Below are 26,267 nucleotides of genomic sequence, written 5' to 3'. Positions count from 1 at the left end.
TGTCTCTTTGAAGTAACTACTTTTGAATCAGTTTATGTGCTTTAGCCAAGACAAACACTCAGGTCCATTTGGGAGTTTTGCTTCAGAGCGATGCAGAAATACTCTGTAAGGAGATGGAGGGCATGTAGTAGATGTTTTCTGTATCAGCAGCCCTAATCATCCCAAATCTCTCTTGTGCATTGTTAGCACACCCTCCTGCCAAGACTGCATCAGACACAGATGAGCTGTCTTATACAGTGCTTATATTTATCCTGCAAGAAACCTGGGAGAACTGATCCATTCCTCCACAAAATGCACCATACAGAAACACGTGGGCTCGCAGAGGCTGGTCTTGTCCCTGCTCAGCATGTGCTACCTATACCCACAGATAGCTCCTACAGCTAACATACCCCTCTTCTCTACAGCCTCCCTGGAGACTAAACAAACCAAAACACTTCACAGAAGATGGCCAGTATAAAGCTGACTAGAGCAACCAATCCCATAAGTAACAGTATGTTTAGTTAGGAGAACCCTTGCCTTTCTGCCTCCTTCACATATTTTCTCTAAGTGTTAGAAGATGAGCCCTGTCTCATATTGGCTCCTTACTCCTACAGCTGGCTTTTCAATAAGTAAATCTCTGCTCTTACCAGAACGACCGGTTGCAGGGCTGGATTATCCCAATCGATTCTTTGCAGTCAGGCAGATATGTGCTCCTACTTAACGTCTGTGCAACTGACTGTGTATTTGCTTTTTTTCACTTTCACTATAGCAGCAAACAAGCAGGACAAGTCTCTTCACAGAATATGAGCAAAGGAATAAAAACTGTATGCATTAAAAAATCTGTGCACAGAGACTGACAACTCTTCCATTATTACACAGGTAGTAAGTAGCACTGTAGTGGCAATAAACTGCTATTACTTTATTTAATATTGAGTGCCACACCACTGCCTGCAGCAGGAATTCTGCATATTGGGAACTCCAGGCTTCCCTCCAAGGCAAGGCATGGGCAAGTCCCCATGGTGACTGCTGTAAGGAGCTAGGGTGGTAGCAGCTCTTAGCATCCCAGAGATCTCTCCCAGTTCCCTTAGCAATTCTCTGTGGTAAAGGTATGAATAAACAGCAGCTTGTTCTACTTTGCACAGATGGAAAAAAAATGTGATCCCTTATTGCTGCTGCAGACCATTCATTCCAAGGTGCCTTTAGGAAGTGACTGTGCATGGCAGCTGCTTCAGAGTTACAAGTCAGCATGCTACTTGCTGTAGTGGAGGGTTAGCTGCTGCATCCACTGTAGGCTAACCACTGCAAAATTGTAGAAAATAGAGTGAAGTTCACCACCTTCAATTCTGTGCTCGGTTCTGTTCTGCCACTTTCTCCTGGGCATTGTCACTAAGGCAAGAACACAACACCTTCATCTACCTAATTTTTCTGCTTTCTTGTCAGTTTTACTGACAACAAGCTTACAGCTCCTACATTTTAGGTACTCTTCAGACAGAAAGAAATGATGTTGGAGCACAAAATCAAATTGAACAAAGCAGCTTAAAGTCTGGTTTGTGTTTTACTGCTCTGAAAATGGCAGACAATTCTGCATTTCTACATTCAGCATTCTGAAATTTCTGTTTGGTACCTGGGAAATGCTAAAATACCATTTTGCATCTTGTTTCTTTGTTTGGTGAACTTGGTTGGTTAGAGGGTAGGGGATGGTGACTGCCAAAGTGATGTTCACCCAGGTAACACAGTGAAATCTTTCTGGACTTTTTCAGCTGTTATTCCTAGGAACAACCTCCATCTGCAAATGTAGGTAGGTTATTTTATATCTTGTGTGATAGGGGGACACAAGGTTAGGCCAAGCATTGGGCTGGGCTAACAATTTTCTTCATGCTGCGAGATTCCCACATCAGAACATATTCTAGGCAGGTTCAAGTTCAATCCAAAAGGGGAAGCCTAAATATGAGCAGACTGTGCCCCCAAGTGTTGGTCCACATTGGTCCAAATAGTCTTCTGAGACAGGTGGTTTCCTTCTTTGGAGAGCAGGTTCAGTCAATATGGAGCAGGGAATGAAGGCTGCAGGCCAAATCCTTGTACTGAACGGCAAGTTACACAAAGCACTGGTACTCAGCACAGTCCAGTGTGAACACAATACCGGTGACACTACTTTTTGTTGTACTAGTTGTTTTCACAAGCTCATTCCTGTTTTTCTTCCCTGTAAAACCTGTGGTCCCATTTAAAAAAAATGCTTATTTTCCCAAAGGTATTTAATTAAGCTATCAGTTTAAGACAGTTTAATTAAATAGATTTGAACTACTTTTGGCATACAGTCCAGACTGTGGTTTTAAACAGATTTATTATTTTATGTGGCTGTTCTTTTAGGATGGGCAGGGCCCAATCTGAACTTGGTGTCTCATACTTAGATGAGAAGACTTTATTAATAATCCACTATTCTGGTCACAAGGAAAACTTCTATATACACACTTTTACTATACTGTAATAGCTGGAGATTTAAATTGGAAAATACAAAATCATGGAAAATAGGGCTGAGAGGAATCTTGTGACATAAGCTAGTCCATCCCCCTGTCCCAAGGCAGAATATACATTCTTAAACTGATTCTAAGGAAAAGTTCAGCTAACTTAATCTTAAAAGCTCAAATGATAGAGATTCCACAATCTCTTTAGGCAATCTGTTCTAGTGTTTTTCTGTCTGGAGGATACACATTTGCCCTCAGCTGATTTTTCTTAACTCTTTGTGGTGCAGCAAAACTTGAAAAGGAGATTGAACATGGGAAAGTAAGACACAGGAAGTAGAAGGGACCTTCAATATCATCAAGTCCAGCTACTTATTGCTAGAGGCAACCATGTCAGGTAAAGCTTTTCCTGCATATGTACAGAGCTCAATATTTGAAGTGGTTGAACTCCTTCCCTAAATGGTCAAAACAAATTCTTCCAGAGAAACTCATCTTTCTTAAAGTTAAGAATCTCTTGTAAAGTAGAACCATGAAATCAGAAGAGAATTGCAAAGCCTGTGAGATACAATTGCGGGTATACAATGTGCAGATATTTTTCTCTGCCAGAAGATTTGCTCACTAATAGACCACACAAAATGTCAAAAGTGAAAAGTAGATCCCTCCTGAATATTGAAATCCCATCTGAAACAGATGATGATACTTCTAAATTTCCCAGCGTAGTGTTTGAGATCTCACAAAAACGACAGTCCTTCACAAGGACAGCATAAGATGATGTTTCTAACCTTCAAGAGAATTACATTTCAGAAAGGAGAGTGATATAGGTTCAGGAAAAAATACAAAATTGTGACTCTACTAAAAGAATTCCTAGATGCTGTGGAAGAAGGTGAGAGGCCAGGTAGAAGTAAAGTCAACACAGAAATGACAAGAGAAAGACTGAGTTCAGTAGAACAGGAGAGCAATGTTTTTGAGTTGAGGATGAAAAAAATATTAGTTTAGAGCTGGGAGCTCTTGACTTCAGTGAACCCCTACATGTTTAACAGTAAAGACATCTTAGTCACAACTGATTTTTCAGACAGTATTTGCCAACCTTAACATTTCAAGTTATCCTTCAAGATACAGAATGCCATGGCCTAATGGACAGGACAATACTTTCAGACAGGACCTGCTGGGGTGCTGAATATTATCAATGAAGTCTTGAATTCAAAACTAAAGTAATACAAACCAGCATTAAGCCATAGTCCTCCCAGAAGAAACATTTTTTTTAAAGGCTCATAATCCAAAATGAGTCATGCTTGATTAGCTTCACTTAGGCCAGGAGACTAATCATAGGATGATATTTCTATTTCATTTTAAGAAAGTCAGAGAGAACATCAGAATAATGTTCAGTATGGAAAACATGTTATAGCCTTAACATAGTGTCACTATTATAACTTAATGAAAACAGAGAACTAGGAACCTTCTCTATTAGCAGGTGTTGCCGTTTTTCTGTAGTTATTTATTTAGCATGTCTACTCTCCACTGAAAAAGTTATTAAATACACATGAGACTCCAATCCAGAGAGCAACTGTCAAGCTCATTTATCGGTGGGGTGATAGATCAGAGAGTTTCACCTCCTCCTTCTCCTCACAGCTGCCCCACACACATGCACACACACACAGAGGCTGGGAAACTCTACACCTAAAGCACCTACCTTAGGTTTGAAGGCGATTAATTTCAGGACCATCTCAACAGTGAAGAGGCCAGTGAAAAGCATGTTGAGGATGTTCATGGCTTCCTTGAACATGCAGCTCTGACCGTAGTGCTGAAAAACAGTTTCCCGGCAGCAGTGTGAGGAATGGACATGCCAGCTAGTTGGTTATCCACAGGACTACTGCTAATCTCCCTCCACATCAAGGTTATCTAAAGGAAACCCCAGCATGCTCCATTTTTTTTTTTTTTTTCAATTTAGAATTCACATCTCCCTTCAAACAAGCATTTCTATACCTCTAGCCATTTTTGTAATCTGACTCTGGATCTCTTCTCTTTTTAAAAAAGATCTTTTTGAGTGGGGGCTACCAAAATCACCCTTATCATTCCAGTTGAGGGCTATAAATCTGCATAATGGTACAAGACAATTTCCAATTGTGTTTGTTATCTTACCCTTCCCTAACACCTGGGTTACTTTTTTTGTTTGATTGCTACTGTGCAGTGAACAGGGGGGTTCACTGAGCTGTTCATAATGATACCAAGCCATTCCCCAAATAATTGCACTTGATTCAGGATTCTGCAAAGTCCATGAACAGCTCAAATTATATCTTTCTAATATGCATTATCTCGCATTTGCCAACTCTGAATTAAATTTGCAATCATGCTACTTTATTAACTTATTAACTTTATTAAGATCTTATGAAGTTACGCTGTCATCTATTGATTAATTCAAATAATGTCTTCTGCAGATTTTGCCACCTCATTTTTCATATCCTTATTTCAAAATCTTTATACTTGGGACCGATTACCTTATTTTGAAGTTGTCTTTCAGTTCATATTACAAGACCTTGTTTGTAGTTGCTTAGTTTTGACAATTTTAACCACCTGGTTAAAATGCAGAATTTTTCTATTCTGCATTGGATCAGGGTGATTTATTTGAAGGAGCTTTAGTTAAAACAATTCAGATACAGATGAAGGACGGGCTAGGGAAAAAAATCCATTGCTGAGGAATTTTCAAAATTGCTCGTGACATTTACCTTGAAAGACTCTAGTACCTGCAGGTCTTTGGCTAAAAACTTGGAATTTTACTGGAATGTGGCTTTTCTATGTTTGAACCAAAGTGTAAGTATTTGAAAAACTGTCTGTGCTTTTCTCAGGATGGATATAGACTTCCTAGGATCTTCAAAGATGCTGTCCTGCCTGTGGGCTCACAAACAACTCACCAGCTTCTAGCTCTATCTGCCTCGTCCATGCATCAATGTCACAACAGCTATGCATGCTCGAAAGCTTCCAAGTGAACATAACAGTTCACCTTTGCTGCTTCATGACGGTATGACAGTAGATACTTCAGCTGTGAGAAGAGGGGGACTGATAGAACCCATGGGCAAAAACAGAGGGGAAGGAACAAGCCAGAAAAGGACAGACTGTTTGTGTCTATACAGGCTCATTCCCTGTCTGAAAGGAACATAGAACTTCCTTTTTGTTAACTGACCACTTAGTAAAGATTATATCTTATTCCCCTTTACTGCTCTTCCACTTGCACATGTTAATCTACTACCTTTATTTGCTATTCTTATAGATCCAGCTGCAGATGTTTATTTGGTGGATTCCCACTAGATGTTTGGAAAACCACTCACACATTAAGGAAAATGAATGCACAGTGTAGTGGGTAGTAGAGCAATCAGTTGCATCATTAGTGAAGCAAGTTAGGCAAACAACAATCAAGAAATACTTTAGGTGGAGTTGATCCTACTTTGTGGTGATGGAGTAGAAAATATAGCTTCTAGAGGTTCTCGGCAAATTTCTATGATTCTTAATGTAGAATATTGGAGATAATAGGGACCCTCTATTCCCACTTTGCTTGATTGCCTTGTTTGCCAACATATTTGCTCCCTACTTTTTAACATAAAAAGTCTAAAATTTGAAAATCAGATCTTAGGTGAGTGACAGTTCAAGGCTTATTCTTGCATTTCATAGGAGACAAGTCAGAATTGAGAAGTCACATGTTACTACATAGGCCACTGAATTAGCAAGTGATATAACTTTTTTTAAAAAATTGTTTTAAAACAAGATAAACAGGATTGTTGAAAGCATCACATTTTAGCACAAAGAGGAGAGGCAGGTTCCTAATTCAAACTAAATATCATCATGAGTGAACACAGTTTACATGTGAACACATTTTATCATGTTCCTCTCCCTCAACACATGGTGTGAAGGTGAAATTAGGTTTCAACCTCTGTTATTTCTACATTTCCCCCAGCAAGGTCTAATAATTCACCACCTGTAAGGTTTTCTGCTTGCTTACTTACTTGCATGGCCAGGCAGATGGTGTTCAGCAGGATCAAAACGAACATCAGGTATTCAAAATACGTGGAGTTGACCACATACCAAACTTTGTACTGATACTGGTTTTTAGGGATGTATCTCCGCAGAGGCCGGGCCTTCAGGGCATATTCTACACACTGGCGCTGCAAAAGAGGCAGGGTAGTTTTAAAAATCAAAAAGAAAATACAGGATTGATCAGCTACTCCCAGATATAAAAAGCACAATGTGTTTCAAGCTATTTTCTGAAATGACAATGCCTGGAAGAACAATTTCTAATCTTTCTAATCTGAATCTGAATGCATACATTCTACCTGTTGTAGAGATCCATATGTATTTACTTTGACCACAGAGTGCCGTCACACTCATCTAATCTCAGTGAACCAAATGGCACAGCACACTTTTTAAAGTAAATACTGTCCTTTGTGCAAATCTTACAGCAAGATTTTTTTTTTTTTTTTTAAAGCCAGATTTCTTAAAGATGGTAGTGAAGCCATCTTGTATCTTGTTGGCACTTTCACATGTTCCTCTATGTTTATATTTCTCTCTTAAATGCTTATTCTCAAAGTATTTTCTATCCTTAGTGGCAGTAAGTTGTTGTAAATTACCTGGTTCTTGTCCAGCTCACAGTTCTTGTATTCTTGTTCTCCTTGTTCCTGAAATGTGACGATGACGAAACCAACGAAGATGTTCATCATGAAGAAAGCAATGATGATGATGTAGATAATAAAGAAGATGGAGATCTCAACCCTGTGATTATAGATGGGTCCCACATCCTCCATGTGGGAATCAATGGACCTATACAGCAACCTGAAAGCAAACAGGAGCCCAATGCAGAGAAAATCTGCTGCTGTTATGAGGCCTTATAGGTGATGTTATAAAACTCAGCTTTGTGATTTTCTTAGATTGTATCAAAATTACCTCACTCACAGTTGCACTGACTTGCACTGATCTGAGTATAAACTCTTGCAAAAGAGAGAACACAGCTTTTATTAACTTTATATGTTTGAAACTGTTCAGCACTTTTAACATTTGTTAATGCTGCTGTTGGCATCACCTTGTGACCCATTTCAGGGGCAACCCCATGATAACCTTGCATGCCCATGTCACTCTGACTGAGTGGAACTATGGGAGTCCTCAGCCCCTGTGACAAAGAGAGGACAGCCTGGTGAGACATCCTGTGTCTACCCATATTGCACAGTTAGCAGTGCTGTATTTCAGAGTGGACCACTGGCTCCACGGGGAAACCTGCAGCATCTAGCAATACTAGTAAGTGCCTGACAGGCATTTTATAACCTTTTATATATGTAATATTTGTATCAATATTGTTATTACTGCTGCTACTGACAATCATTTATTAAGAACCAGAGACGGTGCTATACACTGCTTACAAGTACAGGAACCACAATTCCTACAGGTCCTGAGGAATTTACTAAGCACCTAGTACTATAATGACTGCTGCTGCTATTGCTACATATAATGTTTTAGACTTTTTAAATACTTAGAATGTAATACTTAGAATGTAATAAGTTTAATACTTAGAATTTTTAAATACTTAGACTTTTTAAATACTTAGAATACTTAGAATGTTCTCTGCATTTGAGTTTCCTCTTTTGAAATGAATGAGGACATTACTAGTGTTGCATCATCTCAAGAAGCACTCACTCTGGCCAGCCCTCAAAGGTTGAGACAGTGAAGAGGGCCATCATGGCAGTCAAGACATTGTCAAAGTCAAACTTGCTGTTCTCCCAGCTCCGGGGCTGGATCATTGGCTGGTTGACCTCACCATCCTTGTACGTAATGTAGTACCCTCTGTGGGTGGAGAGGAGAGAGAGAATGTGACAGAACTGCACTTCCAGCGCCAGGCTCTGAGAGCGTGTGGCCAGGGAAAGAGGCTGAATGGGAAAGGTCAGACTCACCTGCATTCTGCTGCTGTCTGCTTGGAGCTATCAGTGCAGCTATAGAGTTTGCCCTTGAAGAGGAAGAAAGAAGAATGAAGCCTCCTTTCCTGACTGTGCAAGGGTTCGGGCAGGCCATGTAACAAACAGGCTGCACTTACTACTTGCTTAACTACTATGTTAAGTAGTTTACAGGCTCGTTTGCAGGCAGAAGTGAACAAACTGTATCAAGAGTTGCCTGCATCTAGGTAGTTCAAGAGCACAGGCTTTCATCTGCTTGCACGGTGCTTTTTGTGTCCTGAGGTACATGTGCCCTGAGTGCTGCCAAACACTAATTGTCCAAAGGGTGGTGAAGGGCACAGAAATAAAAGCAGATGTAAGGAAGTGAATGAGTAACCTCCAGTAATTAGCTGGCATACCCCATCTTCTACAAAATGGAAGGTAGACAGCCTGCAATTACCAATACTTTAGAACAGCCCCCTTCACTTGTCATGCCACAAGCAATTTGAAAAATAGATTTACTGATGTTACTGGTGATTTCTTACAGTTACAGGTGAATCACAGCAGGAGCCCAGGTAACTATGACGGTGCCCACACCGCCTTTCACAAGGGAAGATTCCATCTCCCTTCCTCAAGGTTTTTCATACTTTTCTTCCCACCCAAGAAAACAGCTTAGCATAATGGTTGGATGAATGGGTCCAATGGTTTTACCTTGAACAACTGAACTCCAATGCAGGCAAACATGAACTGCAGCAAAGTTGTGACAATCACAATGTTTCCGATGGTTCGGATGGCGACAAACACACACTGGACCACATGCTGCAAATGGAAGATAGGAACAAAAGTAACTTGCAGGACTGTTCTGAGCTGCTTTGGCTAGGAGTGAAGCCCAAGGCTACAATGACAAATACAAATATTTCATTTAACTATTACACGTCAAGTAATGTCTCAGGAAAAGGGAGAGAAAACCAACTTGTTACTTTCATCATTGTAGAAGCAAGCAAAGAGTGGTAGGAAAATTCCAGAGCTTAGATCTCTGAATGGTCCAGTAGCAGAGTCTTACATAGTTGGGCACCCACCAGGCCCACAGGAAGTAATTTAACTACTAGAGCAAGGCTTGTGAGCCCATCTGTAACCCTAGAAAATGTCATCATATAATCTTTGTGGTAAGGCTTAAACACTACCTGAACTGTTGCAAAAGTCCTTGCAGCCTGAAATAACTCAGATTTATACTATACAGAATGCATTGGGACTCTTCTAACCTTTAGCCCTTTGGCTCTGTTGATGGCCCTCAGTGGTCTAAGTACTCGCAGAACACGCAGGATTTTCACCACATTGATGGCACTGGACCTGGAAGAAAGTATTATAAAGCTTGAGAGAGACAGCAATATAGGGGGTGTGCTGCAAGGACAGATGGATTTCACCCACTTTCTCATCTGAAGTCCTACATAACCTTAGGATGCTTAGGATAACTAGAGAGTAAATTCATATCTACTTGCTCTGGCACCTCAGGAATAAGGAAATCACTCTCTGGTGCTACCTTCGTAGGTCTTGTTTCCTGATCTGTGCAGCATCAGTATACATTCCCCTAGCTTTCACCATCTCTGTTGTATTACTGAAGGGAATACAACATGGGCAGGGATTTATATTTATTTATTTTTATAAGCAGGGCAAGCTGCCAAATATTATGTAGCTTTCTAATGAAAATTGTGCCAATATGTAGGCATCGCAAGACATTTTCAGATAGGGCTCATAGAAGCTCTCTGCTGAAATATTCACAGAAGAATGGACAGTCCAGGTGACTTAGGCATTACAGGTATACTGTCCAGGTAGGTCCTATAACTTATTAAGCAAATTAGCAAATCAACTAATACAAAACAGAGTGACAGAAACAGGCTCAACTGACGCTGCCACCAGTGCTCTGCAGATTCTCAGCTTTTGAAACACTTGATGATCTTCCATTGACCAAGACTTGTGGTATATTAGGAAGTAGCAAATCACTATCATCCCATTTTATAAAGAGGTAATGAGAGGTCTGGGAAGGAAGAGTAAGTCACTTAACTGTCCTGAACTGATAAAGTGACTCAGAAATCTTGGAACAAAGCTGAGTGTTATGATTCCCAATAGATCAAATTTTTTGTTCTCATTTGCTCTTTCTGGAAGATGTTCCCTCCAGATCATTAGTAGAGCATTTCCCAATTATCACATCCCCTCATGAGAATGAATTTTAATGCCTCTTGAATCATCTGAGAAAAATACCTCCAGGCTCATGAGAAAAATCCTACCCAGATAAGAGAATGAGATTGAGGTATCATCTCCCAGCCCAGCCCGACTATCCCCCAAAAAACAACCAATTGAAAACAGCTCACTCACTGGATCCCAAAGGAGATGAGAGAAACGCTGACCACCAGCAGGTCTAAGATGTTGAAATAGTTTCTGCAGAAGGAGCCCTTATGGAGGAAAGCTCCGTATGCGGTCATCTGCAGGAAGGCACACGACACAAACACACTTTGCCATTAGCATCTGTTCAGAAACCAAACCCATCTGGTTGTGCTCAGAGTACATATTTGGGTAGGGGTGGTATTTCTAACATAGACAAGACAATTTACCCTCAGGCCCCAAAGGAGAAGTTGAGTCCCCATGAAAAGAAGAGAGAGAGAAGAAGACAGTAAGATAACTATGAAAGACCTAACTATGGAAAGCCAAGACTAGGCGCAGTGAGAAAAATATGCACTTAGAGTGCACAGAGAATATAACATGCTGAATCAGTAAAGCAGCGAAAAGAGTGTTTGCAAAAACTACTCATTGCAATTCTATGCATTTTTTTTTTTTTTTTTTCCAATGGCAGAGGACACTTGTGAGTGTGATACTAGTATTATATAAAGGCCTCTTTAGTTGAATTGAATAAAACACATTAAACAAAAAGGACTCTTTTGTGATGTTTTTCAATGCTTATACCAGCTGCAGTGGACAGTTGAGCTCTCTTTCTTCTGTGAAGAAAGAACAGAATCCCTCCAGGATTTCATGCTTTAGAGCTTCACTGAAGCATCAGGCAGAATTCCTGTTCTCTTCAGTTTGCTACTTCTGTTCAGCTCAATCCCATATGCTTTTTCCTACCTCTACCCAATTTCCTCCCTTTCTATTCTAGAAGTAGTTCCATTTTCTCCTTTGTTTTCCTAACAGAACCCAAGGTAATGTTCCTTGAGACAAAGAAGCCTCTTTGTGGACATAGTCATTATGAATATCACCCAGATGAGGAAGGGAAAGATTTTACATATTTTACAAGGGAGGCTCCACCCCTTCTGGATATGGAGGGTTATTGAATACTTGCTAGTGCTGAAGAGGATGTCACAGCTCAAGAACTGAATTAAGAGCCAGTATAAACAGAAATGGGTCTCAGATACAATGTCAGACCTAAACCCTTCTGAGCTCAGGGGAGCAAAGGTCCTGACTGAATTTTAGAATGAGCTCACTTTTAGAATGTGACTAGATGAGTCTGGCACGGCGAAAGAGGGAGAATTGATAATCTTATTTTTACCACCTACCTTAGCATCAGTGAGTGATCTAACGTAGCTGCTTTGCAGAAACCCCATTCCCCCAACTGCTAATCTCATTTCATTACCTGGGCTAGGAACACAGTCTTGTAAATTCAGTCCTCTGAATCTCATCTAAGTTAGATGTCTAAAGTAACCTGAAGCAGACGTCATTAGACTGTTCCTCAATGACCAGACTCTTCCAGCTGAGAAGTATGAACTAGAAATTAAAACAGGAGTTTTCTGGCTAGTAGCTCAGGATGGCATAGCTACTAGTGGTTTCCAGCCATGCCTACCTGTGACAATCAGGTAGCCAGAGGATGGTGGAAGGGCAAATGGTATACCAGATAATTTTTTCACTAAACATCCATGACATCAGGGAGCCAACTATCAATCAGTCAGACAGAACTGAGAAGGGGAGGAAGTATAAACTCATCTTGGTTTAGAATTTATACTTATAGACACATTTGATTCGGGAAGGGGTGCGGGGGGTTCTTGCCATAACAAAGGTGGTAAAGATGCCCTTTACTGATTATATTTTGTATGGCAAACTTGAAAAAAAAGGAGACACCATTGAAATCAGGAGGGGAAGCTCTGTTGAGTTTAAGTTCTATAAAAACTGTGGTTGGGAGATTTTTTATTTAAGAAGAGACTCTCAAAAAGTATATAACCTGTGTCTGCCTCCCACCTGGTACACTGAACAAAACTCTTAGGGTGCCATTTAAAACCAAATCATAACTATCTTCAATGGCATGTTCAAAACATTGCAAAGTTAGTCACCTTGCTAACATTCATCAGACTCCACCATGGCAGTGTGGGCTTGTAGGTGTTGTCAGCAACATGGGGGCAGATGAAGTTTGTTTCTCTACAGTCTTGATAATCATATAGTTATTTGTTTTGCTTCTTAATATTTACATCAACTTTTCCATTGTGCAAAAGATTGTGCTTAATGCAAGGCAGCAAAGAATCGGTCCAGAGAAACCCAGAAACTTGTGAGGCAGGAACTGATGGGGTAAGAACAGAAGAATTTCTTAATTCTTTGCATTCCTCTCCCACTTGTACTTGGAGAAAATCCAGGGGTGGTGACTTCAATACATTGAAGTTAATGGGAGGGCATCAGGAAGCTCAGAAACGGGTGCTATGCAGCACACTTCCCTGATGAACACAGGGCAATACACCAGTGGGTTACGTTATGTTTTGATTCCCCTGAAGTCATTAAGAGTGTTACAATTTGCTTCAATGGGAGCAGAATTGCTACTGTAAGTTCAAACAGGTGGGAAGGTGCCCTGGTACAGAAAGCTAAGACTTGACCTACAATTTTGATTTTAAGTGTTGCTGTTAAGATGTTTTCCTTTTTTGACAAGCCTTTTTGATAGGCCATTTGGCATGTGCACATTCGGATTTATTGTGTAAACACAGATGCACAGTGCACAGCAGCATAATATGCACACCTCTTTGGAGAATATTATGGCTTTGCTGATTTAAAGCCATGTCAAAAAGCATTCCTCTCTACAAAAATATGTAGGGGCCACCCTACTTGCCAGCCTCCAGTATGGATACTGTTATTAGGGTCTTGAGTTGCAAGATCTGAGCAACTCTAAGGTGCTGCCTGCCAGCACTTAGAACTATCCTGCTGAGAAAAATAAACAAGCTGCCAAATGAACCTAGCATTTAGAAAGCCAGAACTTTGCCCAATTACTGTTACTTGAATTATTAGCCTACAAATTTGGGAAAATTAGAGTTAAGAACGAGGCAGCCTATTTTTATTTTCTTCTGAGCTAAAACATTCTCCAGCACATTTCCTTTGGTATAGAGCATGTTTCCTGGGAAATGTGAAGCCAGGTTTTAAACAGGCAGTGCAGCAATTTTCATTTGTAGCCACAGTTCCTCATGTTTTGGTGATTTGTACTCTTGGTTAACTCTCCACTCCTAAAACATGAGCTTTGGCATTGTGATCCCTGGTAGAATCACTGCCTTGCTCCTATTTGGCTGTGCACCCTGTAACTTTCCATAAGGCATTGGCTGCTCTTTGGCCCAGCCTCATGACTTGTGCAGAACTGAGGCCTTCTCTTTGAGTTGTAGCATGTGTAACAGGAGCATGAGCTCGGGATTCTTTGTACAGCAAATAAGTCCTGTTTTGGAAAGACTGGCCATGGTAGTGAGAACAGTTTCTGGAGTGAAGGCCTTTTTCTTGGTCCTCTTATTATCCTATCATTGCATTTCCCCTAAAAAAGCATTGTGTTGATATTCGCCTTATCTTATAAGTCTGAATATCAAAACTTCACATAAGACTTCTTTTTAAGCAACTACCAAAAGCATAAAACCAAAAGATAAGCAATCTTTTCTGGAGAGACAATACTGGACTTAAAAATAAAATAAAAGAGAGAGCAAGAGAGGGCAAGAGAGAGAAAGAGACAAATAAAGAAAGAAAGAAAGAAAGAAAGAAAGAAAGAAAGAAAGAAAGAAAGAGAAAGAAAGAAAGAAAGAAAGAAAGAAAGAAAGAAAGAAAGAAAGAAAGAAAGAAAGAAAGAAAGAGAAAGAAAGAAAGAAAGAAAGAAAGAAAGAAAGAAAGAAAGAAAGAAAGAAAGAAAGAAAGAAAGAAAGAAAGAAAGAAGCAGAAAATGAGTTTATTGCTCAGATTGGTTACCTTAAGAATAATTTCTAATGTAAAGATACTAGTGAAGACATAGTCTGCATTGCCTAGGATCTGAAAAATAAGCACAATTGGGTTAGTTGTACTGAGCGTGACTCAGGAACAAACAGGCGTGTGTGTTAGCAACAGACAGTGGCAGAAAACTAGTAAGCTTGTGAACAGGTAATGGTAGAGAAGATGGGCACTTTACCTTCAGAGCAATTTCAATGGTGAAAATGACAGTAAAAACTATATCAAAATAAAAGAGAATCTGTAAAAACAAAAGGGAATAGGAGTGGGGAGGGTAGATCAGTGACTGGCCACCAGAATTGGAAATCAGTTCAAAATCAAATGCACAAGTTTCCTAACAAGGGAACAAGGAGGGCTATATAGGAAATGGTTTTGTAATGACGTCCTGTTGAGTGCAGTGAAGGTCCTGGCACACAGGACAAGCAGCACATTACATGAAATCTTTTCTGATTTACAATCCCATAAGGGCTGTGGAGGGAAAACAAACTTTTGGTTGTTTTAGGATTTTTTTTATTTTTTTTTCTTTATTTATTTTTTATTTTTTTTTATTTTTTTATTTTTTGTAATGTGATAAAGTACAGACAATTCAAGTTTTTTTTTCATAAAGAGATTTCCAATCTGAGACTACAAGGAAATCTGGTCTCTCAGTGGAAAACATGAGATTTTTTCTCACTAACTGCCATTCAGGCTTGTTTTGTGTCTTGTGAAGGAGGAAAAACAGACTGCAAATTGATGCTCTAGCTCATTTTTTTTCTGTACCCTGACTTGCCCTGGATCAGGATGAATAACAAATACTCTGTCAATTGAACAGAATCACAGTGACCATAATTTGATCATGCACTAAAGGTGCCTGACTTACATCTTGCATCTTTCCATTGGCATTCTGTATAACAGGCAAGCTGAAACACCCTTTGTTCCAATGAACTTAGACCCAGTGTTGGGCATACCTGTGGCATGCATAGCAGACCATAAGAAGGGGCCCTAAAGTGTCACAGAAGGCAACAGCAAGTCTGGAAGGGTTATGAGATTTTTCAAAGTAACAGCATCAAGGATGGAGATGTCTTTCACTGCCCATTGACCTAGAGCTCACAAAAGTAAACGAAAACTTTTTAATGTACTAATGGGACCAGAATTGGACTCCATTTGTTTCCAATATATTCCTATATCCCAGATCATTTTGATGTTTTCTACACTGCAAATGGTGAAAATCAAAAGTATTGTGCCCTTGGTTTACTGTTGTTTTAGCTTAATCAAGTTCTAAACCTGAAGGCCTATGTATGGAAACAGTAGAAACCTGATCATTTTCAAATTTAAATCTTTAGTGCTAAAATAATAATAAACATACAGAACTATCCTTCCCATCCCACATCTCTTTGTTGTATCTAGATGGTCTTGTTCTAATACAAACTCAAAGGTGGCTAGGTTCTTACAGCTTGGCATGCCATGGGCAATCAGTAGCTATTGCAAACTACAGGGTTATTTTTGATTGCACCATTTAAGCATGACCCCAACCTAGAGTGATTTGCAGACACTGAAGGTCAAATGGGGACATATATTGTTTACTGCTACAGTGTAACCTAAAACCCCTCAGGTTACTGCTGGATTTTTGACCCCAAGACTTACGCAGAAGTTGTTTTCTCTTCTTCGAGGATGGCTTAGGGTCTATAATTTTTTGCAAATTAAAAACGGTCCATTTCAAGTATGGACAGACCTCAGTCGCATTCTACATTAATTCCCACACATTATAGCTGGAAATGTCCCCTTGCATTGCTGCCTTCTAGGTCCTGACATTTGGTTATTATATCAATGGAATAATTTCATAATGTATGTGCCAAATTCATGGGTACTCTAAGGCTGCTTTGCATGACTCCACTGACATAAAGCAGCCATAAACTTGATTAAAGTGGATGATTAAGCTGGGCCTGCAGCTGCTTTACATCACCAGAGCACTGCAAAGCAGCTAGGGCATACTGGTGAATCTGGCCCCAAAGCTGCAGCTAGTAAAGACATTCCATATAGATGAAATCACGCGTAATGGAAATGATCACTTCTCACCTGTGCAGGTGGTACCATTTACCAGCAGGCATACTTATTATTATCTAAATACATATTTAATCCAGAATATATTAAAATGAAAGAGCACCTTGCCAGGATGCAAACAGGAGAATATTGTGAGCCCATAAATTTTTATGTCTTGTTTGGGATTTAAAGGCTGTTTGATCAGACTAGAGAGGCACTTCCACAGACTTGCTGCCTGAGCACTGTGTGACACAGGAAAGATGCAGCCACTAGCCCACCACAGGACAGATGAAGTATCCAAGCCTCTTTGCTAGCCCTTGCTGGAGGAGGTTCTCCCCATTCCTGTCTTCCTGCTCTGGGACAGTTTGTATCAATAGCAGTACAGGTCTGCAAAAGGTGAATGCCTGATTATGTTGTCCCAGCACGAGCGCAAGGCAGTTTGTTTGCCTTCAGGTTGCTTTCTTTCCCTCCCAGGCACTGAGCAGGACACAATCTTACTGTCCTACTGTCAAAGTGTAAGTGCAGACAACATTTGCAACCCAAACATCTTGTCAGTGTCCCCTTGCATGATACATTTTAAACACCTGTACCTGCAAAAATTAAACACAGATTTTCATGCAACATCAGTGGGTTCAAATACACAAGACAGCACTTTGCACCAAACCTTCAGCTCTTTTATCCAGGACAAACAGCTTTCGCTATTTTTTTCCCATTTAAATGTCTCTGCTATAGATTGTACGGGAGATTCTGTGGAATGTTAGAAGCCCATAGGCCAGCCGACATCATTCTGCAATGCTAAGACATGTTGACATGCATTTAGCCCTACATGGTGGGCACACTCAGACATGCACAAGTGGATCATTACTGACACGTTTGACTACTGTTTTGTACCCTTCTTCAGGACAAAATGCAAAGCAACGCTGAGATATGTTCAATCAGCTTCCATTAACACCTTCTCTGCATGCACATGTGCATTTAAATGAATGCTCACGCCAGAATTCTTCTGCTAGGTAGAACAATGAGCACTAAATTTTAATTGAGCACTAAGTTTTAATATTAATAAGTAAATAAATGGCCCATTGTTTATGTCTAGAAAGCTCCTCCAGATTAAAGGCACCAAAATGCCACTGCAGACAGCAAAGGTCAGAAGTCTCTTATATGACTGCTGACAGCTCTGATTTCTGTATGACCCCAGATAAATGGAAGCTACCACTGGCAAAGTTAAGTACTGAACATTTCAAAAGGCTAATACAAATGGTCAGGAAAGAAGGTGAGAATGTATCTCTGTGCTGAATGCCTTCCTCTTCTTCCCCCAGCCTGGCAAGGAGAGGAGCACAGCATATTTTCTGAGGATTATCTCAAACTCAGTGATAGCTTTGCAGGTTGCACTCAAGCAGCCTGATTCTAACCTTGATGACACCAATTTCCTCCAAAGTGACTGCATCAAACTCAATAATTTTACTCCTGATTCACAACCAGTGTGAACAAAGAGAAAATCAGGCCTTGTGCTTTTTAGCTCAAAAATAAAAACAAAAACAAAAACAAAGCAAACAACAAAAAAGTGGCAGGAGAGCAAACATTCCAAAGGGAAATTGCAAATCCCCTGAATTTGAATTATCTGAACCCCAATCATTGTTTCTACAGCTCATTTTTAATGCCTTAAATTCCAGGGAGCTATAATTTTGCTTCAGTCTCCTGTCCTTCTACCACTAACAGACACTTCTGAAATGAACTAGACGCCAAATTCTGCACTGATTCACGTTCCCTGCAAAAAACAATGATTTTACACACAGTGTACAAAAGGTACAAATCAGGACAGAGAATAACTCCCAAAGCCTCTGATGCAGTATTTTCTGCCTTTCCTGGCTACGACTCATGATCTGCTTGTACCACACCTCTAATACACAGCGAGGGAAGGAGTATGGTAAGCATACTTGGTTCCTAAAGGAGAGGTGTCGGACGGGGTCCTCAGCTGCCAGGGAGATGCTGCTGAGCAAGATGAAAAATAGGATCAGGTTGGTGAAAATGTTATCATTAACGATTCGATGGCAGTGGACACGAAACCTGAAAAAGAGAGGAGAGGCATAACTTTATCTCTCAGAGAACAGCAAAACCTGGGAAACATTCCCCTCTTCCTCTTTTGCTGGCAAGACTGGCCCTTGAGGATTGCTTTGCAGAGCAGCTTCCCTCTGCCCCAGCGGCAGGCAGAGCAATGGCCCAGGCAGCTGTGCTTTGCCCTGCTAGGTGCTGGGCAGCCTTGGCTCTCCGTGTCATGCAGTGATGCACAAAGGGTGACTGGCTGCCCGCAGGACTCATGCTTGGTGCGTGATTTAGATATGTGCCTTCCATACAATGATAGCAGGATATGAGGAGTTAAACTTCATAACAGTCCTATACATAATTCTAGAGGCACTTCATTAATCTATTTAGCTCTACTTTTGGCTGTTAAGTCTCCAAGCCCCTATTATAGCAATTTTACAGATGATTGCAGAGGTTAATTTACTTTTCCAACAAGCAACAGTGGGTGGGTGGCAAAGCTGACATTGGAGTCCATGAGTCCCAGTCATCATCAGGCTCTCCCTGTTGCACATAACAAGGAGGAGTGGCACACACCCTGCTGTGGAAAGACAGGCTCTGAATTCTGTTGTGCTTTTACGGCCCTGCCTTACTTTGAAACTGTTTGGAGGCAAAGTCCCCAAGGGAGACACTGGGATAGATGACACTACAGACCACTGAGCAGCGAGATAATTTCTGAACTCTTAGAAAGATATATTCCCTTGTGGGCCCTGCTCAGCCCTCCACTCATGGTACTCGTCTCACACACTGGTACTGGAAAGAGAGGTGGGGCAATGTGAAGCCACACTGCATGGAGGAGCCTGAGGGAGGAGTGTGAGAGAAAGAGAATTCTTCTCAGCCTCCCCTCAGTTCTATGGACTCTTATTCTCCTCACTCCTTTTATTGCATGCTTGTATTTGGTCAGTAGGAATAAGCAGAGAGACAGGAACTCCTTACTAGGAGTATGTTTTTAGAAGATATTAGGACAAGAAACTCCAACCTCATGCTTGACTGATTGCACGATGGCTTGCTTGCAGTTTGGACCTAAATTTGTTGGGAGTTCCAATTACTGACTGGCCTCTGAGTCTGTTATTTCCAAAGCTTTGGTGATTTGTGTCTTCAATCAGACTTGCAGGTGCCCTGTACTCCCCATTAATGCTGTCAGAGTGCTTTCTACACTTGTACTTGTATGGAGATGTTATGCCAGGGTGAAAGTCAGAGTGGTCAAAGGTGGTCTCTGGTATTAACTGTTGGAAGGGAGCTCTGCACAATATAACCTTTGGGGACCACTGTGAAAGGGGTAACAGCTCTTCTCCTCCTTGCTGCAGCTGAGCAGCCTCTTAAATACCTGTTGTTAGGACTGAAGATGAAAAAAGCGCTGGCATCAGGCATGGGCACAGCCTTTTCCTTGAGGTGCAGTTCAGACATTGGGCGAGGTCGAGGGCCAACAGGCATCTCAGGTTCTTCCTCATCTTCCTCTGCTGCAAGAAATATTTTTATTTTTTATTTCACAAAAAATGTTTTTATTTTATGCATAATACTACCCTTTATGGAGTACTGTGGCATTTGTTTCTGTTGGAACTAGAGCTAAAAACTTAGAATCATCAAAATAAGATGATGAAAGCCTAAGGTTCCTTGTCCACTTCCCTTCTCCAAGGAACCATCCACTGCCCAGGGTCCATCCTGGCAAATATAGATCTAGTCTGTTTGCAAAACCATAAATGCTGATAAATCCACAATATCCTCACAACAATCTCCTCAGATGCTTCACTGTCCCTTCTTCAAAATAGCTTCCCCTAATGACTAACTTTAATCTTTCTTGCTGTAGTCTAAATCCATTATCTCTTGTATTATTTTCCATGGACACAGAAGAAGAGAGAATTCCCTTCCTCTTCCAGAAGGCTTTTACATAGTTGAGGACCATTACTATGTTTCTGCCAGGCTTTCCCATTCCTAGACAAAAACAACAGTCTTTTCTAAGGTGCTTTGTTCTCTAGATCTCTGATCATTCTCACTACTTTCCTTTGGATTGTCTGTAGGATTAACCTGCGGTTGAGGTCCTACTGGTGCAAAGGAGAGTTAATTACTTCTTATATCTTATAATACTGTTTTCCTGTTTAAATGTTCTTCATGGACACTTCTTTTCTTCATATTCTTGTATTAATTTGACATCAGTTTCTGATTTGCACGAACCACAGATTCTGTACCACAGAATGGTTGCCTAGCCTGTCACTCCTCCCTGCATTTGTGCTGCTGACCATTTCCAAGAGTGGCACTTTGACCTCATCCTTATTGAACTGCATCTTATTTTCTTCAGACCCGTTCTCCAGCTTATCAAGACCTTTCTTTCTCCTTTTGGAAGAGCTCTTCGTGAAGCCATTGCCACATCACTGAGTACCCTCAAGGACGAAAATGTAGAGATGGAAGCTAAGTGGTATGTGAAACAGAACCTTCCACTTTTGAGGATTTCTTCCACCTGCTGAAATCAGATGCTGTTTTGTAAATGATATGGTAGGATTTTGATATTTTGAAGTTCACAATCCTCTCACTTAACTAGTAAGACAGGAAGCAATATTTTAAGTCGGGTGCCTGACAGGTAAGATACAACTGATTCATCTTCCAGCCAACGCAAAGGCAGAAACACTAAAAAGGTTTATCTTAACTCCATGGAGTGAGATAAATTCCAGGAAGAACCTATTCCTTTAGGATTGGATATGGTACTTGATCTGGTAATGGATGCATCAGAAAGATGCTGATTCGTCTATCAACACAGATCACAATCTAGATGTCAGAGACAGGAGAAAAGTGGCCTTTTCAATGCATGTCATTATTGCATGCAAATAGGATTATTTCTTTACACTTCTAGTACCAAGAGTTCAGCTCAAATTCACTTGACAGATCTTTGAATAAATGTTTGATCTGGTACATAGAGTTTGGACTTTGTAAGCAGGTCTATTTTTTTTTTTTTTAACAGCTCAATTTCATGTTGTAAAACACTTCATAATACCCGTTCTACAGACTATTATTTCAGAAGTACTTTTGTGCATAGTACTTGAAAAAAACGGTGTTAATGTTAATGCTTATATTTATATAATATTACAACACTTTGCACTTGTATCTCTTATCTATAGATTTCAAAGTGGGCTAACAAGGACTGAGGTAAGCACATTCTTTTTCTTTAACAGTCTGGAGTACTTATGTCCATGACCATGTAGGACATTTGAGAGCTTTCAATTAAAATACTAGTATTCTGAGTCCCAGTTCTGTGCCTTCATTATAAGATCACTCTTTTTCTTGCAGAAGGTTTTTTCTCAAAGTGTTGTGTTTTTTAAACGTGTTCAAATGGGTATGAAACAATGTCTCAGGAAAATGGACTCTTAGCAGAAGGATCAGCCCCATGAAGACCATAAGGAACATTGCTTCTCTCCTCTTTTTCTAATGTCTGTCACAGAGCAAGAAATATATTAATGATTATAACAGCCACCTAGCTTCAGACCGGAAAACACATTCAGTTCCTCAGTTATGGAACAAGAATAATGTTCTAAAAGTTTTTCATTTAAAGTAGGGTCTAGGGCACATAAAAAAGGAAAAAATGAGGGTCAAATACACAAAGGATAACATGATTACAGTTTCAGCCTAGGTCACTGCCTAAGCGATCTACCAGTACAAAGAAACTGCATGCTGCACAGTTGCCGGCATTCATACAAGCAAAGTATTCCCATATTGGCTGGGGAACTCTTTATCTGCAATCTTACACTTTTTCTCTTTTTTCTATAACTAAGGTATATTAGTGTTTAAAAAGTGACTTTTCTATTTAAGCCTCCCATGGAATCATGAAGAAACATGACTGAGAGCTGCCAAGTTCAGTTCTAGTTTTGAACTCTCCTGAAGTTCAAGGAAATTTAAATCTGGGTCTGTCACCTTGAGTTATACTTCATTAGAACAGTTACATCCTTTGATCATGAAACCATAAGCACAAACAAGCTACGGTGCAGCATCAGTGATATATTCAGTGGTGAGGATTTTTTTTTCTTTTTACTATACAAAGACCAGAACTCTTGGGCAAGGACATTGCTTTGCTTCAAGCTTCCATGAATCATCCCAAGCTTTTACCTTCATCTGACATTCTGAATTCTTTGTCTGTTTCTGTACCAGACTGCAAGACTTGCTCCCTGTCTTCCTATAATAAACATGTCATCGTAATAATCCTCCTAGTGTACACAAATCTCTGGAAGAACTAGTCCCTCCCTCCAGCAAAGTGGCTAGGTGAACTGATGAGCTGCAAGTGCACAGTGTATTCTGGGGGCTAGGAGCAACACCATGCAGCAAATACAGTCAGAAGGGGTTACTGAGAGAACTCAGGTTGAGGCAACAGATACTAATAGGAAGTTGAGTGGGGTAGATTCAGAGAATAAAGGGAAAACAAATAAATCGACCTTTTCAGTTGTTTCTGTACACTGGGTTAGCTTGAAGGATGTTTTCAGAGGATGGAATGATACACAGCCATGGGAAGGTTAAATCATAATCTGAAAATTGGTAGAACCTGCTGACTGCATCTAAGAAGCAATAAGATGTTTCCCTCCAACAACAGCTGAAATGGATCCACATGTGGGAAACTGACAGAAAAAATGTTTTCCCAGGTGGGCCATATAGAGCTGCACAGCAATCAGCAGAAGGATTCTGGGCTGGTCTGTGGCCACAAGGGAGCTGATGAAGGGACAGGGGTACATGTAGGGATTGGGAAATTCTTGCTTGCTAATGCCAGGGAAAGCCTTAGAGCGTCGTTCCCCAGAATTGACTACGCGAGACAGATGTGACATGCCATATCAGCTCTGAGGGCCTTGGTGTTTCTGAGCTTCATACTGCAGAATGGAGTAGATGACTATGCTAAATAGTATCTAACAAGTGATTTACAAAATTTTACTCTATCTGAGCCTTATGGTAACTTCCGTGAACTCTGAAAGAAGTGGTCAGGCAATTGTGTGAGCCATTAGAGATTATTTTCAGGAAAAAAAAGAAAAAAAAAAAAAGAAAAAAAAAGAAAAAAAAAGAAAAGGTTTTCAGAGTTCTCATTTCAGGGTGGAAAAGAGAAAAAGTAACTTCACTCTTCACAAAGAGTAGAAAAACAATTCTGGGAACAACCATTGTGGCCTGTTTAGAAATGGCATTATAAAAAAGCAAACAACCAAGATGCTGCCCCTTTGCATTTATAATGCTTTAGGAGATAGGAGCATCCATTCAAATGTCAGATTCTGTTAAAAAATATGCCAGTCTAAGGATTGGTACTCCAAGGCAGGAGTTTTAAAATGTCTTTACTTAATTTTCTGCCTTCTAATCCTACACATGGCTGCAGATAAAACATCCATGACATGAATTGTAGATACAGCTTTTGTCAAATAGACAAAAATGTAGATACAGCTTTTGTCATGCTAGGCTATTTCTAAGCTGTCTACAGAAGGTAACTAAAACATAATTCTATTTATTATCAGTAGGCTTAAATTTGCTATACAGGTGGGTGTATCTTCACTTGAAAAAATATAATGGTCTGCAAATCCAAGCCAGCTGAAAAACAGAAACAGAACTACCTCAGCCTGTTTTAATTTATGCTTGTGACTAAAGACTCCTCATAACACATGAGCAACTGGGGATGGGTGTGCAATAAGTGCCCTGTGCCTACAGAGGTGCTTGGAAGATTAAAAACAGAGTGATCTGCTTCAGGAACTGCTAAAACTGTGTTGCATGGTATTGGAACCACAGTCTGTTACTGATTAATAGGCTACAAATATGGATCAATACAAATATAGCAAAAGCACAGATCTTTTGTACTGAAAATTAAATTCAATAAAGTTTTTCTGTCCGTCCGAAACTCTTGTCCATCTATTTAAAGTGAACTATTGTGTCTTTTTTTTTCACTCCATCACATCGACCTATTAACAGACATTTATTAGGAATCACACAATAGAAGAGAATGTGATTTATTACCTATTACAGCCTGTTACATTATCATAGAAATGAAGAAGGGCAGAGCAGGAAAGGATGACAAAAGGCCCTCCAGTTCAAGCTTCTGCCAAGCTAGGATCAACTTACTATTACATTCAAGCCTTTTTCTGGCAGATTTTTTGACTTTTCTGACCTGTTCTTAACAACATTCACTGATGCAGGGTTTCCACAACCTTCTTCACAATTGTTTATAGTCTTCACTGTTAGAAAATCCTCCCCAGGTGTGAATCTGTTACTTCTCTTAATCACAATGGAGATGGAGATAATTTCCCTCCTACCTCTAACAGCCTTTCATGCATTTGAAAATGTTTCTCCTGTCTTCCATAGCTCAAACAACCACAATTCTTTCAATCTTAGTTCCTGTTTCCTTCCTGCATTGCTTTCACCATGACCTGTTAGACTCTTTCCAATCCAGCCCCACTTCTCTTTAGCAGGAAATTCTTCACTCAGAGGGTGGTGAGGCACCGGCACAGGTTGCCCAGAGAGGCCGTGGCTGCCCCATCCCTGGAGGTGTTCAAGACCAGGTTAGATGAGGCCCTGAGCAACCCGATCTAGTGGGAGGTGTCCCTAACTATGGCAGGGGAGTTGGAACTAGATGATCTTTAAGGTCCCTTCCGACATGAGTCATTCTATGATTCTCTTAAGTAGAGCACCCAAAATAAGTCACAGAATCTCAATTCAGATCTTACCAACTGCTAACAGAAAAAGAAAAAGAATTGTTTTGCTCTGGTTAGCTTTCATTGGCCTGTTAGAAGAAATCCATAAAGGGAGTAGAGTCTTGTTTTCACTGCTTATAATCTCACTACTTGTTTGCCTTTTGAAAGGCAGCAAAATGTTGTTGACTCCTGTTGAGCTTGCCATCACAGGATTTAGATTCTTTTCTCAAGCACTGTTACCTTACTACTATCACCAAAGATCCTTTATTTTTGTATTATTTATTCCTGCCTACGTAGATCCTAGTTCTTTCATTTTATTTAGACCATTTATCCAGTTCTCAGCAGCTCTTTGAATTCTAATGCTGTCCTCCAGCACGCTTCCTGTCCCTCCTAGCTTTATGTCATCTGCAAATGCAATAGGCATATTTCCTCTTCAATCACTCAGGTCATTAACAGTGAACTGAACTGAAATCAGGACAGGCCTTTGAGCCGTAGTACCTCACTTGTGCCATCACTAATCTCTACATAAAGGGTCTGACCAATTTCTCTCCCAATCATTTAAGCCATACTTTCCTACCTGTTTTATGAGAATGTTACAAGAGACAGTCAGAAGCCTTAGCAAAGTTAAAGCATATATCTACTTCTTCTCTCCCATCTTCAAATTTTGTCAGCCCCTTTTAGAAGAAAGTGGTTCGATGTGATTTGTTCTTGGCAAATCCATGTTCCTGCAAGTCTTCTTCTTATCTTGCAGTCTTATAGCTTGTTTAATCATTTGTTCCAGCACTTTTCCAAGAATGGAAGTTGAACTAACTAGTTTATAATTCCTCTGCTCCACCCCTACCCACCATTTTAAAGACACAGCCTTCAAAAATTCTCAGAGAAAAACTGTTCCATGTTCTGAGATTGCTTCAATCATATTTTTAAAGTATTTGAGGATGAAGTTAATTAGGTCCAACTGACTTGAAAAGTAATCTATTGCTCTAGCTCATTTTTTTTTC

At 40.2% G+C, this 26,267-nt stretch overlaps 1 protein-coding gene across 37 annotated transcripts in view; it reads right to left on the bottom strand.

Annotated features, from left to right (window-relative positions):
* The window catches only part of CACNA1C (calcium voltage-gated channel subunit alpha1 C), a 436,365-nt gene that overhangs the window by 67,915 nt on the left and 342,183 nt on the right, over positions 1–26,267 (bottom strand). For 21 of the 37 annotated variants that reach the window (XM_035346227.1, XM_035346220.1, XM_035345977.1 and 18 more), the window contains 11 exons: positions 19,962–20,094; positions 18,493–18,622; positions 14,525–14,584; positions 10,718–10,824; positions 9,607–9,694; positions 9,056–9,163; positions 8,366–8,418; positions 8,112–8,258; positions 7,055–7,256; positions 6,434–6,592; positions 4,129–4,239 (listed from right to left, as the gene is read on the bottom strand). In XM_035346227.1, the coding sequence (XP_035202118.1) occupies positions 4,129–4,239; positions 6,434–6,592; positions 7,055–7,256; positions 8,112–8,258; positions 8,366–8,418; positions 9,056–9,163; positions 9,607–9,694; positions 10,718–10,824; positions 14,525–14,584; positions 18,493–18,622; positions 19,962–20,094 (1,298 nt within the window). Of the gene's footprint in view, positions 1–4,128; positions 4,240–6,433; positions 6,593–7,054; positions 7,257–8,111; positions 8,259–8,365; positions 8,419–9,055; positions 9,164–9,606; positions 9,695–10,717; positions 10,825–14,524; positions 14,585–14,720; positions 14,781–18,492; positions 18,623–19,961; positions 20,095–26,267 lie in introns of all 37 variants that reach the window. The other 16 variants (XM_035345985.1, XM_035345991.1, XM_035346016.1 and 13 more) reach the window with 3 other exon arrangements.

This window comes from Oxyura jamaicensis, chromosome 1, assembly GCF_011077185.1.
Source record: "Oxyura jamaicensis isolate SHBP4307 breed ruddy duck chromosome 1, BPBGC_Ojam_1.0, whole genome shotgun sequence".
Lineage (NCBI taxonomy): Eukaryota > Metazoa > Chordata > Aves > Anseriformes > Anatidae > Oxyura > Oxyura jamaicensis.
Note: the sequence above shows the minus strand (reverse complement) of the source record. Positions and strands in the feature narration are given on the sequence as shown.